The sequence below is a fragment of the Idiotropiscis lumnitzeri genome, chromosome 12 (assembly GCF_059441095.1).
Source record: "Idiotropiscis lumnitzeri isolate Australia: NSW breed Sydney's pygmy pipehorse chromosome 12, RoL_Ilum_1.0, whole genome shotgun sequence".
In the NCBI taxonomy this organism is placed as follows: Eukaryota; Metazoa; Chordata; class Actinopteri; order Syngnathiformes; family Syngnathidae; genus Idiotropiscis; species Idiotropiscis lumnitzeri.
Window position 1 is genome coordinate 4,853,504 of NC_142402.1, and position 17,601 is coordinate 4,871,104.

The 17,601-nt window shown below is 39.3% G+C and overlaps 1 protein-coding gene across 4 annotated transcripts in view; it reads right to left on the reverse strand.

The window, feature by feature from the left end:
- The window catches only part of astn1 (astrotactin 1), a 324,631-nt gene that overhangs the window by 199,839 nt on the left and 107,191 nt on the right, over nt 1-17,601 (reverse strand). For all 4 annotated transcript variants that reach the window (XM_088310602.1, XM_088310600.1, XM_088310601.1 and 1 more), the window contains exon 12: nt 10,840-10,990. In XM_088310602.1, coding sequence (XP_088166728.1) covers nt 10,840-10,990 — 151 coding nt within the window. The remainder of the gene's footprint in view (nt 1-10,839; nt 10,991-17,601) is intronic.

Sequence of the window (17,601 nt, forward strand, 5' to 3'; positions counted from 1 at the left end):
AACAAACTCCTGATCGCAGTCACCTGAGTGGAGAGACACTCATATCCCAGTGATGAGTGGGTTAATGCAAATGTGCTCCTGTATTAAAGTCTGACCTCATGACAAAAAAAAAAGAGACAAAATCATCTACTCAACAATTTCGTTTGTGTTTCTAGGTGTAAGTGTTGTTAACCATTGAACATGTAACGTAGGCTTAATTTATGTGCCCAAAATGCGGTTGAACCAAGACACAACACCCTCGTTATATACAGACAAAATATGGAGCAACAGCTCCACCCATTGTTTCATAGCTTGTTTCTCAACCTAGACGTTGTGAGTTCCCGGGCCATTGTGACCATGTCAAAGTATCCTTGAGCTTGATACTGAACCCCGAGTTGCTTCTGATGATATGTCATCAGCTGGTAAATGTCATATCAGTGTGAGGCGCTTTTAGGGCCTTAGTAGGTGTAAAGGTGTGATTGATTATTTTCTAGTGCTCCATTTTCCTTTTATTCCATCAGTTAATAAGAATGCTTTAATTAACCATACTTTTTTAACATCAGCGTTGGTGTTAACACATCTTATGGATGTGCAGAAGTCAGGGTCAAGGAAACAGTGGCCCGGGGCATCTACCTGGGTGGAGGGGCATTCACAGTACCTCGTACCTCTCATTGACGGCAATATTATGTGCATGTATCAGAGGTGGGAATTTTGCAAAATGTTGCTGGTCCGTCATTCGTTATCCATCAGGGTACCTGTCCGCCATCATTATTTTTTCCAAACAGAACAAATATAATCAATGTAATCAGTCTGTCATGTTACTGCGCTTCCATGTTCACTTCTATCGGTATTGGTACTTCAGGCTGGCTGCATTGTCAGCCATTGCACTGCTAATCTCACTGTTTACTCTTTCTACTAGGAAGAACATGAAACCTGACGGCAGGAAAGATATCTAAATTATGGGAATACTTGACAACGCCATCCGGCATTTAAATAGCTCAACAACGCAACAGCGGTAAACAATCTGAAATGAACAGTGAAGTGCAATGGTCCCCAACCACCAGGTCGCGAAAGAAAAAAGAAGTGCAGTACATCTGGTTTATTTATTATTCAAAGCTGGAAAAAAAATATATATTTTGAAGAGTGACCAGCTTCTCTCATTTAAATTAGATTTTTGACGTATGTCAAGATGCTAATTGTCTCAGTTGCAAATATTAAACCCACAAGCTAGCAAAATGAGTAAGACCACGCACAAAGCCCGTGTTGCACAATATGCGGTGAGCACCCTATCCCCCACTCGTTGCCAGGCTACAAAAGTTAGGGGTTTGTATAAACCGTTCCTAGGCTTAAAAAGGTTAGGGACCACTGGTCTAGTGTACAGTACGCGTGACATAAGAGAGATCACATGAAACGATCCAAAATGGCTGCGCGCCAGAGTATGTCATTGTTTTGATACCAAATCGGCTTAAACATTTTTTTTCAGCAAATCAGATGCTATTGATGTTTGCACTTTTATTCCTTGAACCCACTGAGTAATCAAATGCTGGAAAATGAATTTTAACCGGTCTGTCCGTTTAAACAAAATAACCATTGTATCTGATTGTCTAAAAGCTGGACAGTGCATGAAGTGTATGGTCTGTCGTGTACGTAAGCAGCCTTAAGTCTGCACTCAGAAAGCCCCTTGAAGCAGCATGCCTTTTAATCCTCTTTTTAAATGGAGATAAATTCCTACGGCGCTTTTGGAGCTTAAGGGAATCAGCACTGTGCCAATGCCAAACAGCAACAAATCCCCATAAGAGGAGTTGGATAAGCTGAACACTTTTCCAAGTTCTCTGATTGGCAGCACAATGAAGAGACACATAGATTGAGGACTGAGACAAGGAGATGACTCCATTATTCCTCAAATAATTTTGCATATTTGCATACTAAAATATGAAAGCTAAAATTTAAAGTTATAAGAAAAGTTATATTAAATCTAATAAATATAAATATACGCACACACATATACATCCAACCATCCATTATATGTTGCGCTTCACCTCACAAGGGTCGTGGGGTGCTAGAGCCTGAACCAGATGTCTTCTGCAGTAGACACCCTGGACTGATTGCCAGCCAATTGCATATATTGATATCTTAAAAACCCAAATTCAAACACTGTACCATAATTGCTGTACATCTTTAACACATCAACTCAGAAGAAAACACCCTGCTAGGGCTACCACTAGGCCTTGCAAACCAACACTGCTGGAGTGTTGGTACTTGTGTCTAAGAAAAATGCCTGGAAAGATGACTCCATTTAGATCATGTTCAAATATCAAATAAAACTATTAGAACAGTCTTTGAAATAAAAATTACTTTATATTTGGTGATTTTACATTGATTCCAAGACAAGTAAATACCTGTTGAAAGCTTCACAAAAAATAGTAGTAGAAAATATATGATTAATCGCAATTAATTTTGGAACTGTTTGCGATTAAACAATGTAATCGCTTGTCAGCAGTAATATATATACACTCACACGCGCACGCACACACCCCCACACACACACATGTGGGGCAGCACGGTGGGCGACTGGTTAGCACAATGGGAGCGCCATTGCCAACCACTGGAGTGGATGTGTAATTACACTTTGTTGTAGTAAGGTGGTAAGTAAAGCATGTTCCCCGGGGTCACACGCGGCCCCACAGGGGGGCCTGCCCCACTATTTGAGAAGCACTGCTATAACTTAAAAATGTGATTGGAAGGTTGATGATGTAGCTCAAAGTGTTTGTATTCACAAACCATTGTTTGTGAATTTGTTCAATGAAGCCACGCACTTACTTAAAATACATTTACACACACGCTTTGAGGTAGTGGTAGTGCAGACTGGAAGAAAAATCCTTATGTTGTTATTTTTAGCACCAATTGCCCAGTACCCCGCCTTTCACCCACGTCATCTGGGATGTGCTGCAGCAGACATTTGGCTCAAATGGGTACAACTGGCACAGAAGGTGGTCTGATATGTTATTATTAGTGTTTTAATTGTCCTAAAAAATGTACTTCTCTAAGTGTCAATTTTAAACTTCTTAAATTCTGTCTGGTAGCATATCCTCTTAATCCAGACCTAGACATTGTACTCTATGTGTGTAAAAGTGTGACTTGTCCATGTCAGGCCAGAATAAGCAATACATTACGTGCATTGTGCATGATAATTTCCTTTAATTTGGATCATGACTTTTTCCTTCTATTTTTGTATGCTGTCTCTGTAATGTTATGATGGACAGTTTAGGAGTGACGCAGAATTTATGTGATGATTGTGTGTATATGTTGATGGTCTTGGGTGGTCCCTTTAAATAATAGCCAGCAGTGCACCTGGGAGAGATGACTAGTTTAGTGTCCTCAACTTAGCGCCGCATGGTGAACTGGTGTGAAAAATTAAATAGGCTGTATGCGGAGCTCCAAATTTCATGCTATGGTTGATTGCATTTGTTGTTAATTTATTTGTATTTAATTATGTAATACTACCGCATACAACCAGGGGGGAGCCCTCCTACTACCAAGTTGTTCTTGCACTATAACAGACCAGGCCAACTTATGGCTCATGAGCCACATGCATCTGATTGCCTGGTGTTCTGCCAAAATGTCAGACCCGTGCCTAACCCTAATCCAGCTTTCCATCAGCATTGTGAGCATGCTGAGCAAGTACACTGAGCATTGGTAGGACGTCTCGACAGGTAGGAAGGAATTCCAGAACAGCGTTTTCATGTGGCTCCAAAATGAATTGCGCACAGTCATCAACACTATTTATCGCGTATGTGGTGAGGGGCGGGGAATGGAGCGGTAAAAGATAAGCAAGAAATTTTATGTCTTAGTTTAGTTTCCATGCAAAATAATGAAAAAAAAAAAAAAACACAATTCTATTCGCTGTTCCATTTAAACTGTATTCACAATACAGGCACCCTGATGGCTGCAAAACCTGTTTGATGTGACAAGTCTGAAGAAACACTGATGATTAGTTTACAGGTGCCAGAGACAAGACGGCGGGAAAAAATTATGACAGACACAGCAAGGACGGAAGTAGATTGTCGTCTGTCCCCAGAGTAAGGACAGAAGCGCTTTAAAGGGACGAGCACAGACAGGTCCGGAGCATGGTTATTTTGATGAATTAGGACGGAGGGACAATGACAAAATAATGCCCAGGCGCTGACAGTAGACGACGGACGGACCAGAAAAGGGTAAAGTGTCCATCTCTGCATATAACATTACCCCCTGAAGCAATATAAATAAAAGCCAAGCTACAGTACATAATTATCAAAATCTATTCAATGTATAATAAGGCTGTTTAACGGGACTGTAATTATAAAAATTTAGAAATTGCAACTATAATGACTAATTCCTACATAAAATGATGACAAATGCCTCACCTGCCTCTTTCTATGCGCATCTCATTTGGAAATGCTAATGGTGTATATTCAGTATTTTTATCTAAAGTAAAAGTAAATGGGAAATGTGTGCTGCCGGTTTCATTCAATTTGTGCATGCAATCTGTGCATAATTAGAGGCTGACTGACTAAAGTGGCAGCTGTTGCACCTGGGGATGTCTTTCAGGCAGATCCTGTAAATGAAGATAAGCTCGGGAAAAGGATAACTCAGCTGGGATAACATCATCCAAAATTTGATAAAATGGAGGTTGACGACATGAAAGACTTAAAAACTTTTGCTAATGCCCCCGTTACACTGAATTGGTCGGCTATTAAAAAATGTATTCATATACTGTGGCTAATGGTAGCTTTAGCTAGGGTGTGCCTTTCACTGAAAATTCAAAATTCAAGTGTAATTACAGTAACAGGAGTCCGTTGATTACTCTTCATCTTTGGTTGTGTACAATTTAGACACTTTACATGGTCACTGTTTTGCTGTTCTTCTGGTGGTATCCATTGTGTGTTTATGTGTTGAAGTCGTATTGTACTATAATGTGATTTATCTAAAGGCCTCTGACAAATAGTGCATGCTACTGGTATGGTGAAATCTGCCTAGCAACCCAACCTAGCTGAATTCTGATTAGATAAAAACTCTAACCTAAAAATTCAACACTAGGATATAATATAACATCAATGTGAAGAATATGATCAGGATTTTTTTATTACGTTAGGCCAGCAGAGAAGGCCTTTACCGCCCACCACTTCAAACACATACTTATGCTGATGTTTAGTCTTTTATCGAAAGTTTCTAAAGCGTATTTGTATTATTTGTGCATACACAGATCCGTACTATACATGATGAATCTGCTTATTGTGATATTGGCAGGTAATATTTTTTTTTATATGCCTTTTTGAAAAGGACGTGATTATGTGTGGACAATATCTGATTCCTAGAGATTTTGTTATTTTACTCTGTGATAACCAATATCAAACTTGTGACATTTGGGGACAAAAAGAGAATTGTGCCTTTATGTCTGCATCTTGGCGAAACACACAGATGTCCTTCAGTATGCGGTCTGAGAAAGATTAAGGTCAAAACACTTCTCTATCAGCTGCTGAAGGTCTGGTCAAAATTTGGGTTTTTCTATCTAGGCTACTTTGATTTGTCCTGCGTGCATGCAATTAGTGAGCGGGCAAAGGCTTCTGCACCCGTCGTGACCCTTGTGAGAAGAAGCGGTAATGAATGGATGGATGGAAACAATTATTGGATAGTGAGCAAATAATGTGATTTTTAGATTTTGTTATTTTGATGAAGTTGATTGGTGTACAAGTTTCCACTTCACATTTAAGCGTTGAGACATGTTGGAATGGTTACAGTACTTCAAAGTGGTGGCTAGAAATTTCAACCCTGTCACCCCTTAATATAAAAAGGAATGAAGTTTCTCTGAACTTTCAGTGTCAGATTGCAGTGCAACTTTAGAAAGTTGTTTCATTATGTCGACAACCTATTCCATAAAGTAATATGCACGGTGAAACCCATGTATTAATAAATTACTTAGAAGTGATTTCACCAATGGTATGATGAAGCTGAGTGAAACGGGTAAATGGGGCTGTACTACCACATACACGTAATGTCAAAAAAGAAATGAGTTGGGTTGTGCAGACTTGTATGTGTACGTGACATTTCATTATTGCAGCATCCACCCAACTTGGGACTCGAATTCTCACTGCCACAGAGTCTCCAGTCTGGGAGCTCAAAGCCAAACAGATGAGCTAAAATTCCAGTCCGCCCCTTGTACAATATTTGAGGGGATAGAAAGTGAGGTTTTACTAAAACTAAAAGGATGCACAAACTGTAGCGTACACTAAAAAAAAATATAAGAACAACAACAAAAACAACCCTACATTCCTCACAGACAACTTGGGAGCAGTCAGCAGCCTCCCTGTCCACCATAATCGACTGGTTGGGCGGTCCACTTTCGAGCAATGCTCCTCAACCACCTGTCTGTAGTTGAGTACTGAACCGCAGGTCATTTGGACTGGGCCGCATAATGCAGTAGTAATACGTGGAAAGAGCTGAGGAAAAAAACTAAAGCCCTCGGGAGTGAGTGATAGCCACTGTGATGACTTTTTTTTTCAACATATTTGGAACATGTTAAAGGCGTAGGTTAGTGTTCAGTGATTTTCATAAGATTCAGCAGCTCTGCATTTTGTCACAAAACAAACATTCACAGGATTGCATTTAATGTGTTGGATTGAGGCGCAAATTCAAAATGCCCCGAATTGTTAGCAAACTGTGATATAAATCCACAGGCATTGTCACTTTATACTGCCATGAATCTTTCATCATTGCGGTGCATACAAATGAAATGTTTTTTTTCTTAATCATTAAATAAAGTTTTAAGCTAAAGTCCAAACCATTTAACCATATATACTACTATATAACATACATTAATAATGATGTGAATCAGAAAGTACAATCTATAAATTATACTCAGTGTACGAGATTGGACAGCTCCCATCTCCAGTGCAAATAATAAAAATAAAATAATAATAAATGGAATAAATAAAAATAAAAAACTAATAAAAGAGATTGTTGAAAAAGTGCACAGGGTGCCACATTATGTAACAGTTCTTCAAGACAAAAGTTGTTGCGTGAGTTCAGCATGGAGATGTTTTTCAGTCTGTTGGCCTTTGTTTTGATGCACCTGTAGCGCCTGCCTGACGGCAACAGGTTGAAGAGTTGTGAGCTCGGGTGAGTAATGTCCTTGATGATCTTGTGAGTTCTGCTGAGGCACCGGCTGGTGTAGATGTCCGACAGGGAGGGAAGACGGCAGCCAATAATCCTCTGCATTGCTTTGACTGTCCTCTGGAGCCTTACTCTGTCTGCCTCAGTACAGCTGCCGTACCAGGTGGAGACACAGTACCTCAGCAGGCTCTCGATTGGACGAGTGGTAGAAGGCCAGCAGCAGCTTCATGTCCAGGTTGAATTTCCTGAGGACCTTCAGGAAGTGATGAACCTTCTTTATCACGGCTGTGGTGTTGTGTGTCCGGGGGAATGTGTTGGACTGGAATTCGAAATGCCCCGAATTCTTGGCAAACTGTGATACAAATCCACAAGCCTTGTGGCTGTATATTGCCTATATGCCTATTAATACGCTTTAACTATAAGGATATTACGCTTGGGATAAAATAAATAAAACTTGTAATATTAAGAAATCCGCGACCCTGGACAGGATAAGCGGTGTGGATAATGACATGACATATTAATAAATTTAAACTTGAAGATGGACAGGAGGTTCAATCATTAGACTGAGCATTTAACATGCACCATATGTTGCAACTCGCTCATTGCCTGCACAGGGTAATGTCAGTTTAAGTTACACTCTTTTGGGATGTTCATCACATTAACTCAATTTAACACGTTAAATACCAGTAATATTAATCAAAATATCATGTGGTAATAGTAGAAAAAGTCATTAAAATGCATCATAATATCAAGGAAGTCTTTGCTTTTTTTTATGAACCAACAGAACTGTTTTAAAAAACAACTTCATGAAACTGATCTGGACAAGCATCATAGTGACCTTTATTCATATTTTGTCGCACTACCTTTTGAGGTATTGACAGCCGTCAAATCAAATAAAGCTCCTTCTGCTCAGCTCCTTGTACATATGTTCAATTGGATTTAGATCAGGGCTCTTCTGTATAGTCTAAAATTTGGATGCATGATACCTATTGGACAGAAAACCATTGGACTGATTCGGGGACGAAAAAAGTAGTCAAATTCATCGGTCCGTTATCAACACAACTGGACAGATGACAACATTGGTCTGGTTGCTGTCACTTCAACAGTTCCATGCACCAAGCCCCTACAGCGGGACTTGGCACATAAAATGGCTCGGCTATCACCAGTGTGTTGTATTTGTTTCCCCCATCTATTATAACTAATATTTTTGCTTGAGATTTTTTTTTATTTGGTTTGCATTCAGGTTGGGTGACTATAAAAAAAAAAAAATAATCGCGATATTTTGAATGAGATTGAAACAATTTACGGATTGATTTCAAAACTGGTACTCAACTATTAAAAGGCAACTACCGTATTTTTACGGCCGAAAGATGCGCTGTATCAAAGGGCGCAGCACCAGTTGAGGGAGCTATTTCTGTATTTAATACTTATATTGGGCGCGCCGCACTACGAGGCGCATGCTAGCTCACGGGATTTGTGAAGGGGGGGGACTTTGTATATTATTTTAATCGCAGTTAAAATTTATTAATAGGGATTGCTGTCAGCAGCAGCACCTCAGACCAATGGGAGATGTCATGGCAACACAGCTAATTGACAATGTCAGGGGAGGGATTTCAGTGGTCACCACACTCCTTAGCGTCACTGTTTCAAATCAAAACCAAAAATATCTCAGCATATAAGCAAACAATGAAACAAAGAAATCAAAATAACACAAAAGGATTACAGCAATGCCATTCAGCCTCAGCCAATCACATGGCTGTGTAGAGAGATGTGAGTGGTGTGCTTTGGGCAGTGTGTTTTTATTTATTTTTACATTTTTGCAGTTTGTTGTCTAAACCTGTGATGTTTCTTGCTTGCAATAACATGAACAATAAGACAGACTATGACATTGTGGACAGCTGCCCTTTTGTCCTGCATTCTCCTACACCAGGCATCACCAAATGGTGGACCGCGGTCCGGATCCGGACCGTGGGATGATTCGGACCGGACCCATGGCCAATCTATGATGATTTTTTTACAGGGCGCATTCGCAAACGTTGGCGCTGCAATTCCAGTAAATACGGAAAAGGCGTCACTGATTTGAGCCAATCAAATCTTTTGTTTACGATCCACTGACAATTGCGCAGCAGACCGGAAGAGAGTGCTTCTGACAGTATGCCTTGCTAAAAAGTAAGCGAGGTCGATGCGTCTTGTTTTAAATGAATGGACGGAGAAATTTAGTTTCGTTCTGGCTGCAGCCAATTCAAAACCAGTGTGCATCATATGCTCCGAAACCGTCGCAACATTGCGAGGCGCCACAACGAAACAAAGCACCGCCCTTTTGTGCACAGTTATCCGCTGACATTTGAGGTGAGCGCATGCAAAAACATCGAACTTCGAGTGCAGTACAACAGATTTTTACATTTTCGTTTACATCCCAGCGGCATGCAAACGAATATTCAGTAAAAGTATCATGGATTTTGGGGAAACATAAAAAAACGAGTGATGGGGAAGTTGTGAAGGAGTGCTTAAATGTGGTTGCACACACATTATTTAAAGGAAAACACAAAGCCCAGATGTGTGAAATAATCTACCAAATCCCAATGGTCCTGACTCCGTTCCAACCCAGATTTAAGTCACTGGCAGGGCAGTCACAAACTCATTTTTCTCATTCAGAGAAGTTACGAAAATATTCAAAAGAAAAGGTGGTGTCAAAGCTCATTTTGAATTAGTTTTTCATGAGGACAGCCATTTTTATTGATTGTGTACTGAACATGTTGACCTGGTTTACTTGGATAATTAGGCTTTCCGTTTTTTTTTAGGCTGATAACTCTTTGATTTAAGAAAAAAAGGTAAAAGATGTTAACTCAATGCTTAGCATTTGATATATTTCTGCAGAAGATATTTTACAGTTTTTTTTCTGGAAGTGGCACCCTTAAGTTCCTGGAGCCACATTCTCTTAAATGTGAAACACACACCTTATATTAGTTTGACTGGCCAAGGTGTTTAATGGGAACATTGCTAAATATTTAGTATATAAGTGTGCTCTGTTGAAAATGACTAAATATTGAAACTATATAAAAATGTGAACATAGGCTAGACATTTCGGGAAGTTGGACTTTGGTACGGACCTTTTAATTGGAAGAAATTTTAGTCGTGGACCTCTGTGACTTTTAATTGAATACCTCTGTCCTACACCATCACCAAAAAACCTATTCACATAATGTACTTGTCACACTCAATTTAAAGCATAGTTGTCTCGGACTTAGGTCAGTAGGGTGTGCTAACATGCACTCTGAAATACCCCAAGGGGATCAGGCTCAATGGTCGAGAGAGTTGCTCAGTCTATATATTAGGTGTGTCGCATTACAAGGTACCTCGTTTGTTTTGGGGAAGATTTGGGACTTTGAAGTGCACCTTATGGTCGTGAAAATACGGTGCTCCAAATTATCATTATAGCTTCATACCGATTTGATCCCTGCTTGTTGAACACTTATGTCTTAAACACTCTATTCTTTTTGTCCAAAATAAAATGAGCTTGTAAATATCGTGTGGAATTCATTCCTGTACCCTGCAGATTCCAGGCACCTTGTGTTGTGTGTACTAAAGCAACCCTAGAAGAGAACAGTGTCTTCCAGATTTTTGATTGATATTTCGGTTGCTATGTGGTCATCATGGCAAAATCCTACTTTGTCCAACTACTACGCCATATATAGACAACAATTGACATACCACGCATCCGGTGGAGTCCAGCTTTCTGTCAGATATGCAGCGGAAATTGCGGCTACATCCTCCATTGTCTTTGGTACAGTCCCTGACAGGTCCAAATGAGTCGAGGAGAACCTCCAAAGAGTCAAAGGATGAGCTGATCATCAATTCTTCCCTGTAAACGACAAAGCATTATGGCAATATAAGTTTCTTTTTTGGTAAGCAAATTGCTATTGAGCGTTTTATGTCACCTCATGATTTCTCATTCATATAGAAGTTTATATTATCAATCATGTTGTTAAGTAAACAAACCCCAATTACAATGATCTAATACTGTGTAAAAAAAATGAAAACAGAATACAATGACTTTCAAATCATTTTCAACCTATAATCAAGTGAATACGCTCCAAAGACAAGACTTAAAAAAAATATATATATATATATATATATATATATTTTTTTTTTTTTGTAGGGGTTCTGAAGTTGTCAATATTCACACATTTAGAATTTGAAGCCTGATTTGGGAACTGAGGATCATACACATTGAAGCTTTGTTGGTGGAATTCTTCATCATTATTGCTGAATGTAAAACTAAGATTGCTCAACAGTCCAGGATCTTCGTCGAATTTTGTGCCACACACTTTCAATGAGAGACAGGTCTGGATAGATGGCGGGCCAGTCTACTACTAACAAGCACAAAACCACATTGCTATAACTATAAAATGTGGCATGCCTTTGTTTTGCTGAACGAAGCAGGGACATTTAAGACGCTTGGATGGCACTGAACGATTTTCCAAAACTTGTATGCACCTTTCAGCAGGTCTGTAGTCAAGTTCACCTTTATCAAGTTGGAGTCAATTTAGAATCACAAAGGTATGAGGCCAAGTCAAAGTTGGATTCAGAAAGGTCAGAGTCCAGGTCAAAGTCCAGATGAGATTAATAATAAACCATAAGACAGATAAATATTATTTTCATGACCACAAAATTGTAAGAAGTGAACATGTCAACCATTGTGAATACTTTCTGGATACAACCTACACTGTGCAATAATTACAGCAAATTATTTTGAATTATTACGACTACCTTTGCCTTGTAGAACGGCAACATAATGTGGCACCCAGTACACTTTTTCAAAACTCTTTTTGTTTTTTTTAATTTTTATTTATTTTAATTTATTATTTATAGTTGCACTGTAGAGGCAAAGCTCTCTAATCTCATACACTGAGTATAATGACAATAAAGGGCGTTCTGGTTCTGATAATACTTAGAAGATTCCCTTTAGCGTTAACAAACGTTATGATGGTGACAGTTTGAAGCTGGAATGATTTATTCCAACGGTAATTAATCTTAAACGAGTATGACGATGCCACTGTAATCTGTAAATTTAATTGTCCATACTGTGTAAAGCAGGGGTCTCAAAGTCGGGTCGTTGGAAGCCCCTATCCAGCCTGTTTTCAATGTTTCTATACTCCAACACACCTGATTAATAAACTGTACCTAATTTTTATGGATCACGTTTGAGTTAATTTGGTGAGAAAAAACTTTCAGTATTGTAAAAACATTCTACTCAGATATTCTGTGAAAATGTGTAACTCAAAAGTAAATAAATATTAATGTTCATGAATATTATCCAGCTGTTGGTCTGATCAGTGTTTTGCCCGGATGTCATTTTTTGTATTTTCTTCCTTGTCAGTGTTTTATGTAGTCTCTGAGTAAATCCTTCATTAAAATAATGAGTGTTCGTAAATGAAACTGAAAGGAGTGCAACCTTGTGATGACAAAAGTTCCGTGTTTTCTCACAGAGCCTTGATATCTGAGCTATTTTTGTAGAAGATAGCCATGCCAAAGATACAAGGAACCTGTGCTATTGCCGAGTATGCCTTTTCACACACTCTTGGAAATACAATATATTGTATGAAAATCTTGGTTTTCCTCCGAGAAAAGATAATGTGTTACCACCTTTTATTTCACAGTAAAAATGATATCTTGGAAAGCAATTTTTCTATTATAATTGCTTTTTACTTTGTTGTCGCGTATGTCTGCAGATGATGAACCGCACAGCAAGTGTAAATACAAAATTATTTTGGGACAACTATTACAGTGAAGAAAAAGGGGCTTTCATTAAATTTTTAATCCAGAGCGCAATCACTGTTGTGTGAGTTTAAGACTGCCGGAGTGAAATCATCTAAAATGTTGCAAAATGTTTGTACTTTTGAGAGCTTAAATTTTGTATTGTCGGATAGATTTTTCAGGCCCTTGCCCAAAACATCATTTATTTTATGCTACCAAATGTGCGGGAAATGCAAGCTGAAATTTCGCATTCAAATGTATTGAAAGATGTCATGAGCCGTGTCGGTCATGCCTTGATCATGTTTTTGTTTCCCAGCTGAGCAGGGGCGTCTCCTCCGGCGATCGACTCCGGCCACGTCATCAGGAGCGGAGAGACGCGCCCACCGGCTCCACACCTGACTGTCATTCACTCACTGATGACACACACTACTTAAGCCACCTACACTGACAACCCAGCGTCGGATAATTTTCCCGCATTGCTCATGTTCATGTTCTTCGTATTTGATAGTGCTCTTGCCTCGTGTGATTTGCTCAAGCGTTTTTGTTCTTCGTTTTCCAGCTACAGCTCGGTTCGCCTCTGTTCATCTTTTCTCATTGGTTTTCCTTCTTGCCCTTTTGGTAAGCTATTTTCGTTATTTGTTTTTTCCTTGCCGGTGCAAGCGTTTTTCGTTCCGTCGCGTTACCTCTTCCCTGGTGCGAGTTTTCTCCGCCAGCGCTTTATGTTTTTCCTTGTTTTGCTGACGGTTGCAATTGTAGATATAGCTATATACTCTGATTAATAATTGGATTCTGACTATTCTATATTAATAAATATCTTTGTAAACGACATTTTCCTGTGTCTGCGTTTGGAGAGTCCTGCCACCATCTTTCCAGCGATTGCTGGAAAGACCCCTGACAAAAGTAGACAACGATTAACCTTTGATTGGGAAAATATACAAAAGTCTACACAAATGACATATGATTAGGAGTTTCAAGAATTTAAATGATGACACCAACCAGTTTGGAACCTTCTAATTACAACATCGTGTGGCACAGCTGGCTGAAGATGAAAGAAGCCCTGAACGTGAGCACACTGTAGAATAAGAAGCTAAGATGTACATATAAAAATAGCAATTTGTGAACCAGTTAATTTGCCACTTATTAATTTTTTCTAATGTCTCAGCGTGATCTTATTCTGCAACTAGGAGGGATTAGTCTGTTATCCAGTTCAGAGAAACACATGGAATGCTGACAATAAGAAAACAATGATTGCATGAACTGTAATGAAACTTTCACACTGTTTCACCTACTGTTCATTATACCGTGGTGTACCGTAATAAGGTTGCAAATTTTAGACTTATTTTGTAGTTTGCACTGACCACCACGAGTTTGTCTGGAGGCTATCCCAACCCGTACGAGGCGGGATACACCCTCAATTGGTTGCCAGCCAATCGCAGGGCACACACAGACAAACATTCAGACAATCGTACAGAGGGACAAGTTAAGAGTGCTCAATTAACCTACCACGCAAGTTTTGGGAATGTGGGAGGAAACCTGAGTATCCGGAGAAAATGAACCCAGGCACGGGGAGAACATGCAAACGCCACACAGGAAGGCCGTGGCCTGGAATCTAACCCACAACTTTGTGAGGTGGACGCGCTAATCAGCTGATGACCATGTCGCCTGCTAAAAACATATCATACTCAAGAAATAAATTAATAAAATAAACATAAAATTTTATTATAATAGCATATGGTAAACTAAGTACACGTTATAGTGCTTTTCTATCTTTTCGAAAAGATACTAAGATACAACATTTGGTTTAAAATAACGTACTTTAAATTCCAGGATCCCTTGCTGTAAAGAGATAAAGATGGCCTTTAATAGTCCCACAATGGGGAAATTTGCAAACCAAGGGTCTTCAACCCTGTTCCTTGAGGGCCGGTGTCCTGCCTGTTTCCCAACTCTCTCTGCTGAAACACACCTGATTCAAATGATCAGTTAAGCAGCATGATCTGCAGAAGCAAGATAATGATTGTGATCATTTGAATCAAGTGTGGTGCAGCAGGGAGAGCTGGAAAACAGGCAGGACACCGACCCTCGAGGAATAGGATTGAAGAACCCTACCGTAAACGGATGAACAGCAGAACACAGTGTGTTCTTCCAACCATCCATCCATCGATGCATTCATCCGTTTCGATTCTTCAGAAATCTATTTACTTGGGGTCAAGCTGCTATTAAGTGCTAAGAGAGAAAGAGAAAATGGACAAAATCCCTTTATATGCTTTTGTGAGACGCCAGCAGACACAAGTGTTAATAAAGGTGGGCCTCAGTGACTGCTTTAAGTTTAATCGAATACTTATAGAATAATTTAACGCCGGCAGTCCTAGTTCGCTTGCCATTCGGATAGCACTAACCAGACTTCACACGATGCATGCTCTCTGGAGCATCTTCACTCTGATGTTGTTGAATTCTTCAGGGATGTTGACACAGATTGATTACAAACGGAAATCTGATGTAAGTCACATGTCATTTTATCATGTGTCATGTCAACATGCTATGCCAGACAAATACAGAATATGAAGCATATTGTAGCGATGGTAAAGCCACACACTTCACAGCATGATTTGGACTTATCGTGTTAGCGGTGGGCATTTGTGGACAATTTGCCCCAGACGTCCCATCGGGGCTGAGAGGGAGTTGTCCCCGGCCGGCGGGGTCCTTCCTTTGGCATACTGGGAATTATGTAAATATCAATATATAAGTATTGAGTTTAAAAAAAAAAGACTTAACTATGTTTATAATTTAATATGGGTGAAATAGTAAAAAGTTTGTGCACAACATAAAGCAAGCATGGTGTACTGGAATGGATACATTGAAATGACTAATTTCATTCCAATTATTCTCTTTATTTTGTGCCGAGGGCGGGAACAATGGGACGGCGAACATCCACCAGGGAGTCTTTGAGAATGCATACAAAAGCGGACTAACTAGAAAGGCCACAAAAACAACAAAATACTCACTTTAACAAATGTAAAGCAACTTTCGGATCCTTGTGGGATTATAGAGTGGGAGGAAGACATTTCAAAGTGGCCGATGTCTAATCACCAGATATTCATCTGGATTTAGTGAAGATACTCAGTGTTTCCAGAAGAGAGAAAACTGTAAGCCTGCAAAGCTTAGGATGCTTAAAAATTGTCATGTGCAGCAATGTAGCGACCATAAAACATCACAATTTAGATTGTTTTATCTTTTGAGAGCTTAAGTTTAGCTCTCGTCTGCCGGTTGTTTGATTGGCTACCAGATTCCCACACCATTGTTAGGAAGGTAGGTCGATATAAAAAAGCCAACAAGCTGTCAACACTTTTTGGCCGATCAAAGATGAGTTATCCAGCCATCATTTGAGATAAGCATAACATAACAGTAAAAATTAATGGAAATCATCAAATTGAAAACAAAGCGATAGAGGAGATTCCACTGTACATCACATCTAAAAACAGACATCTAAAACACATATTTAACCAACCAGGGCACATTTTTCTGAGAAATTAAATGATGAAAAATGGCCTCTTTGAAAAATGTCAGAAATAAGTCAATTGTCTTATACCTACACATCACGTAAACATCACTTTTATGTTGCTGCGGTGTTCTTGGATGATCAGGGCAAAACGGCTAAGATAAACGTCACAAACAGTAAAGCTAACACATCAAGCACGTTAGCTACTTGGTGCGAGTGCGCGCGGAAGATCATAGCTAAATGAGTAAGCCACCAGTTACTAGCTAGCAGTAGTAACAAACACATCTTGCGATTATTCCGCATTTCCTGAGCACTTACTAAATATTTCATGCCATTGTGGTTAAGTTAAACCAAATGGGCACAACAACTTACCAGAAATGAAATGAGCGTTTCCTATCCTTCACTCACAGGCTCCCCGGTGTTTTTGATACATCCGGTTTTCTCTTGGAAATAAGGAATATTTTAACTCCTTTGCACAACCGTGCATGAAACAGCGAAGCATTGCGGATGTAACAACATCCAATTGACACGATATGCTATTATCACGATGCCAACCTCATGATACAATATTTATCATAATATTGTGGGGAGACTGGCGACATCAAAAAGCTCACCATACAGCACAAAGAGATCATGATATTGTGTAAAAAGATCATAATAACAGCCTTGACAAAGAAATAGTCTAGGCCAGTCATTTTATTGTCACGTGTTCCTGCTGGCTCATCAGTGCAAAATATCATGGTCTATGTAATAGTTGACAAAGCTGTGCTTTGCTGAATGACTGTGGAAAAATATTTGCTGGTATGACCTTTTATCTGTTAGTACTTAATTGTGTTCATGTGAGTAATAATGAGACCAGGTTTTTTCTTTGGACTGTTTAATTTGCTTGCCTGTGTGTGCGTGTGTGTGGTTTCTGTAGATCACAAAATGTACAAATAAAATAAACGAGCAGTCGCATGTAAATGTCTTTACACAATGCTAATTAGCTGTAGTCCTAATTATACATTTAGTTCAAATAATACAGTTAACATGAACCTCAATGTTCATAATTGGCCTATGACGACCTTATATTGAGGCACTACTTGCGAATAAACGGACACATTGTGAATCCGTGTTACCTTCCCCTTCATCTGGTGATTAGCATGGGCCTTAAACATCCCAAATTCAAATTAAACTGTACAAATTAACAACCAAAAGGTGCTGGAACTACACAAAGAGAA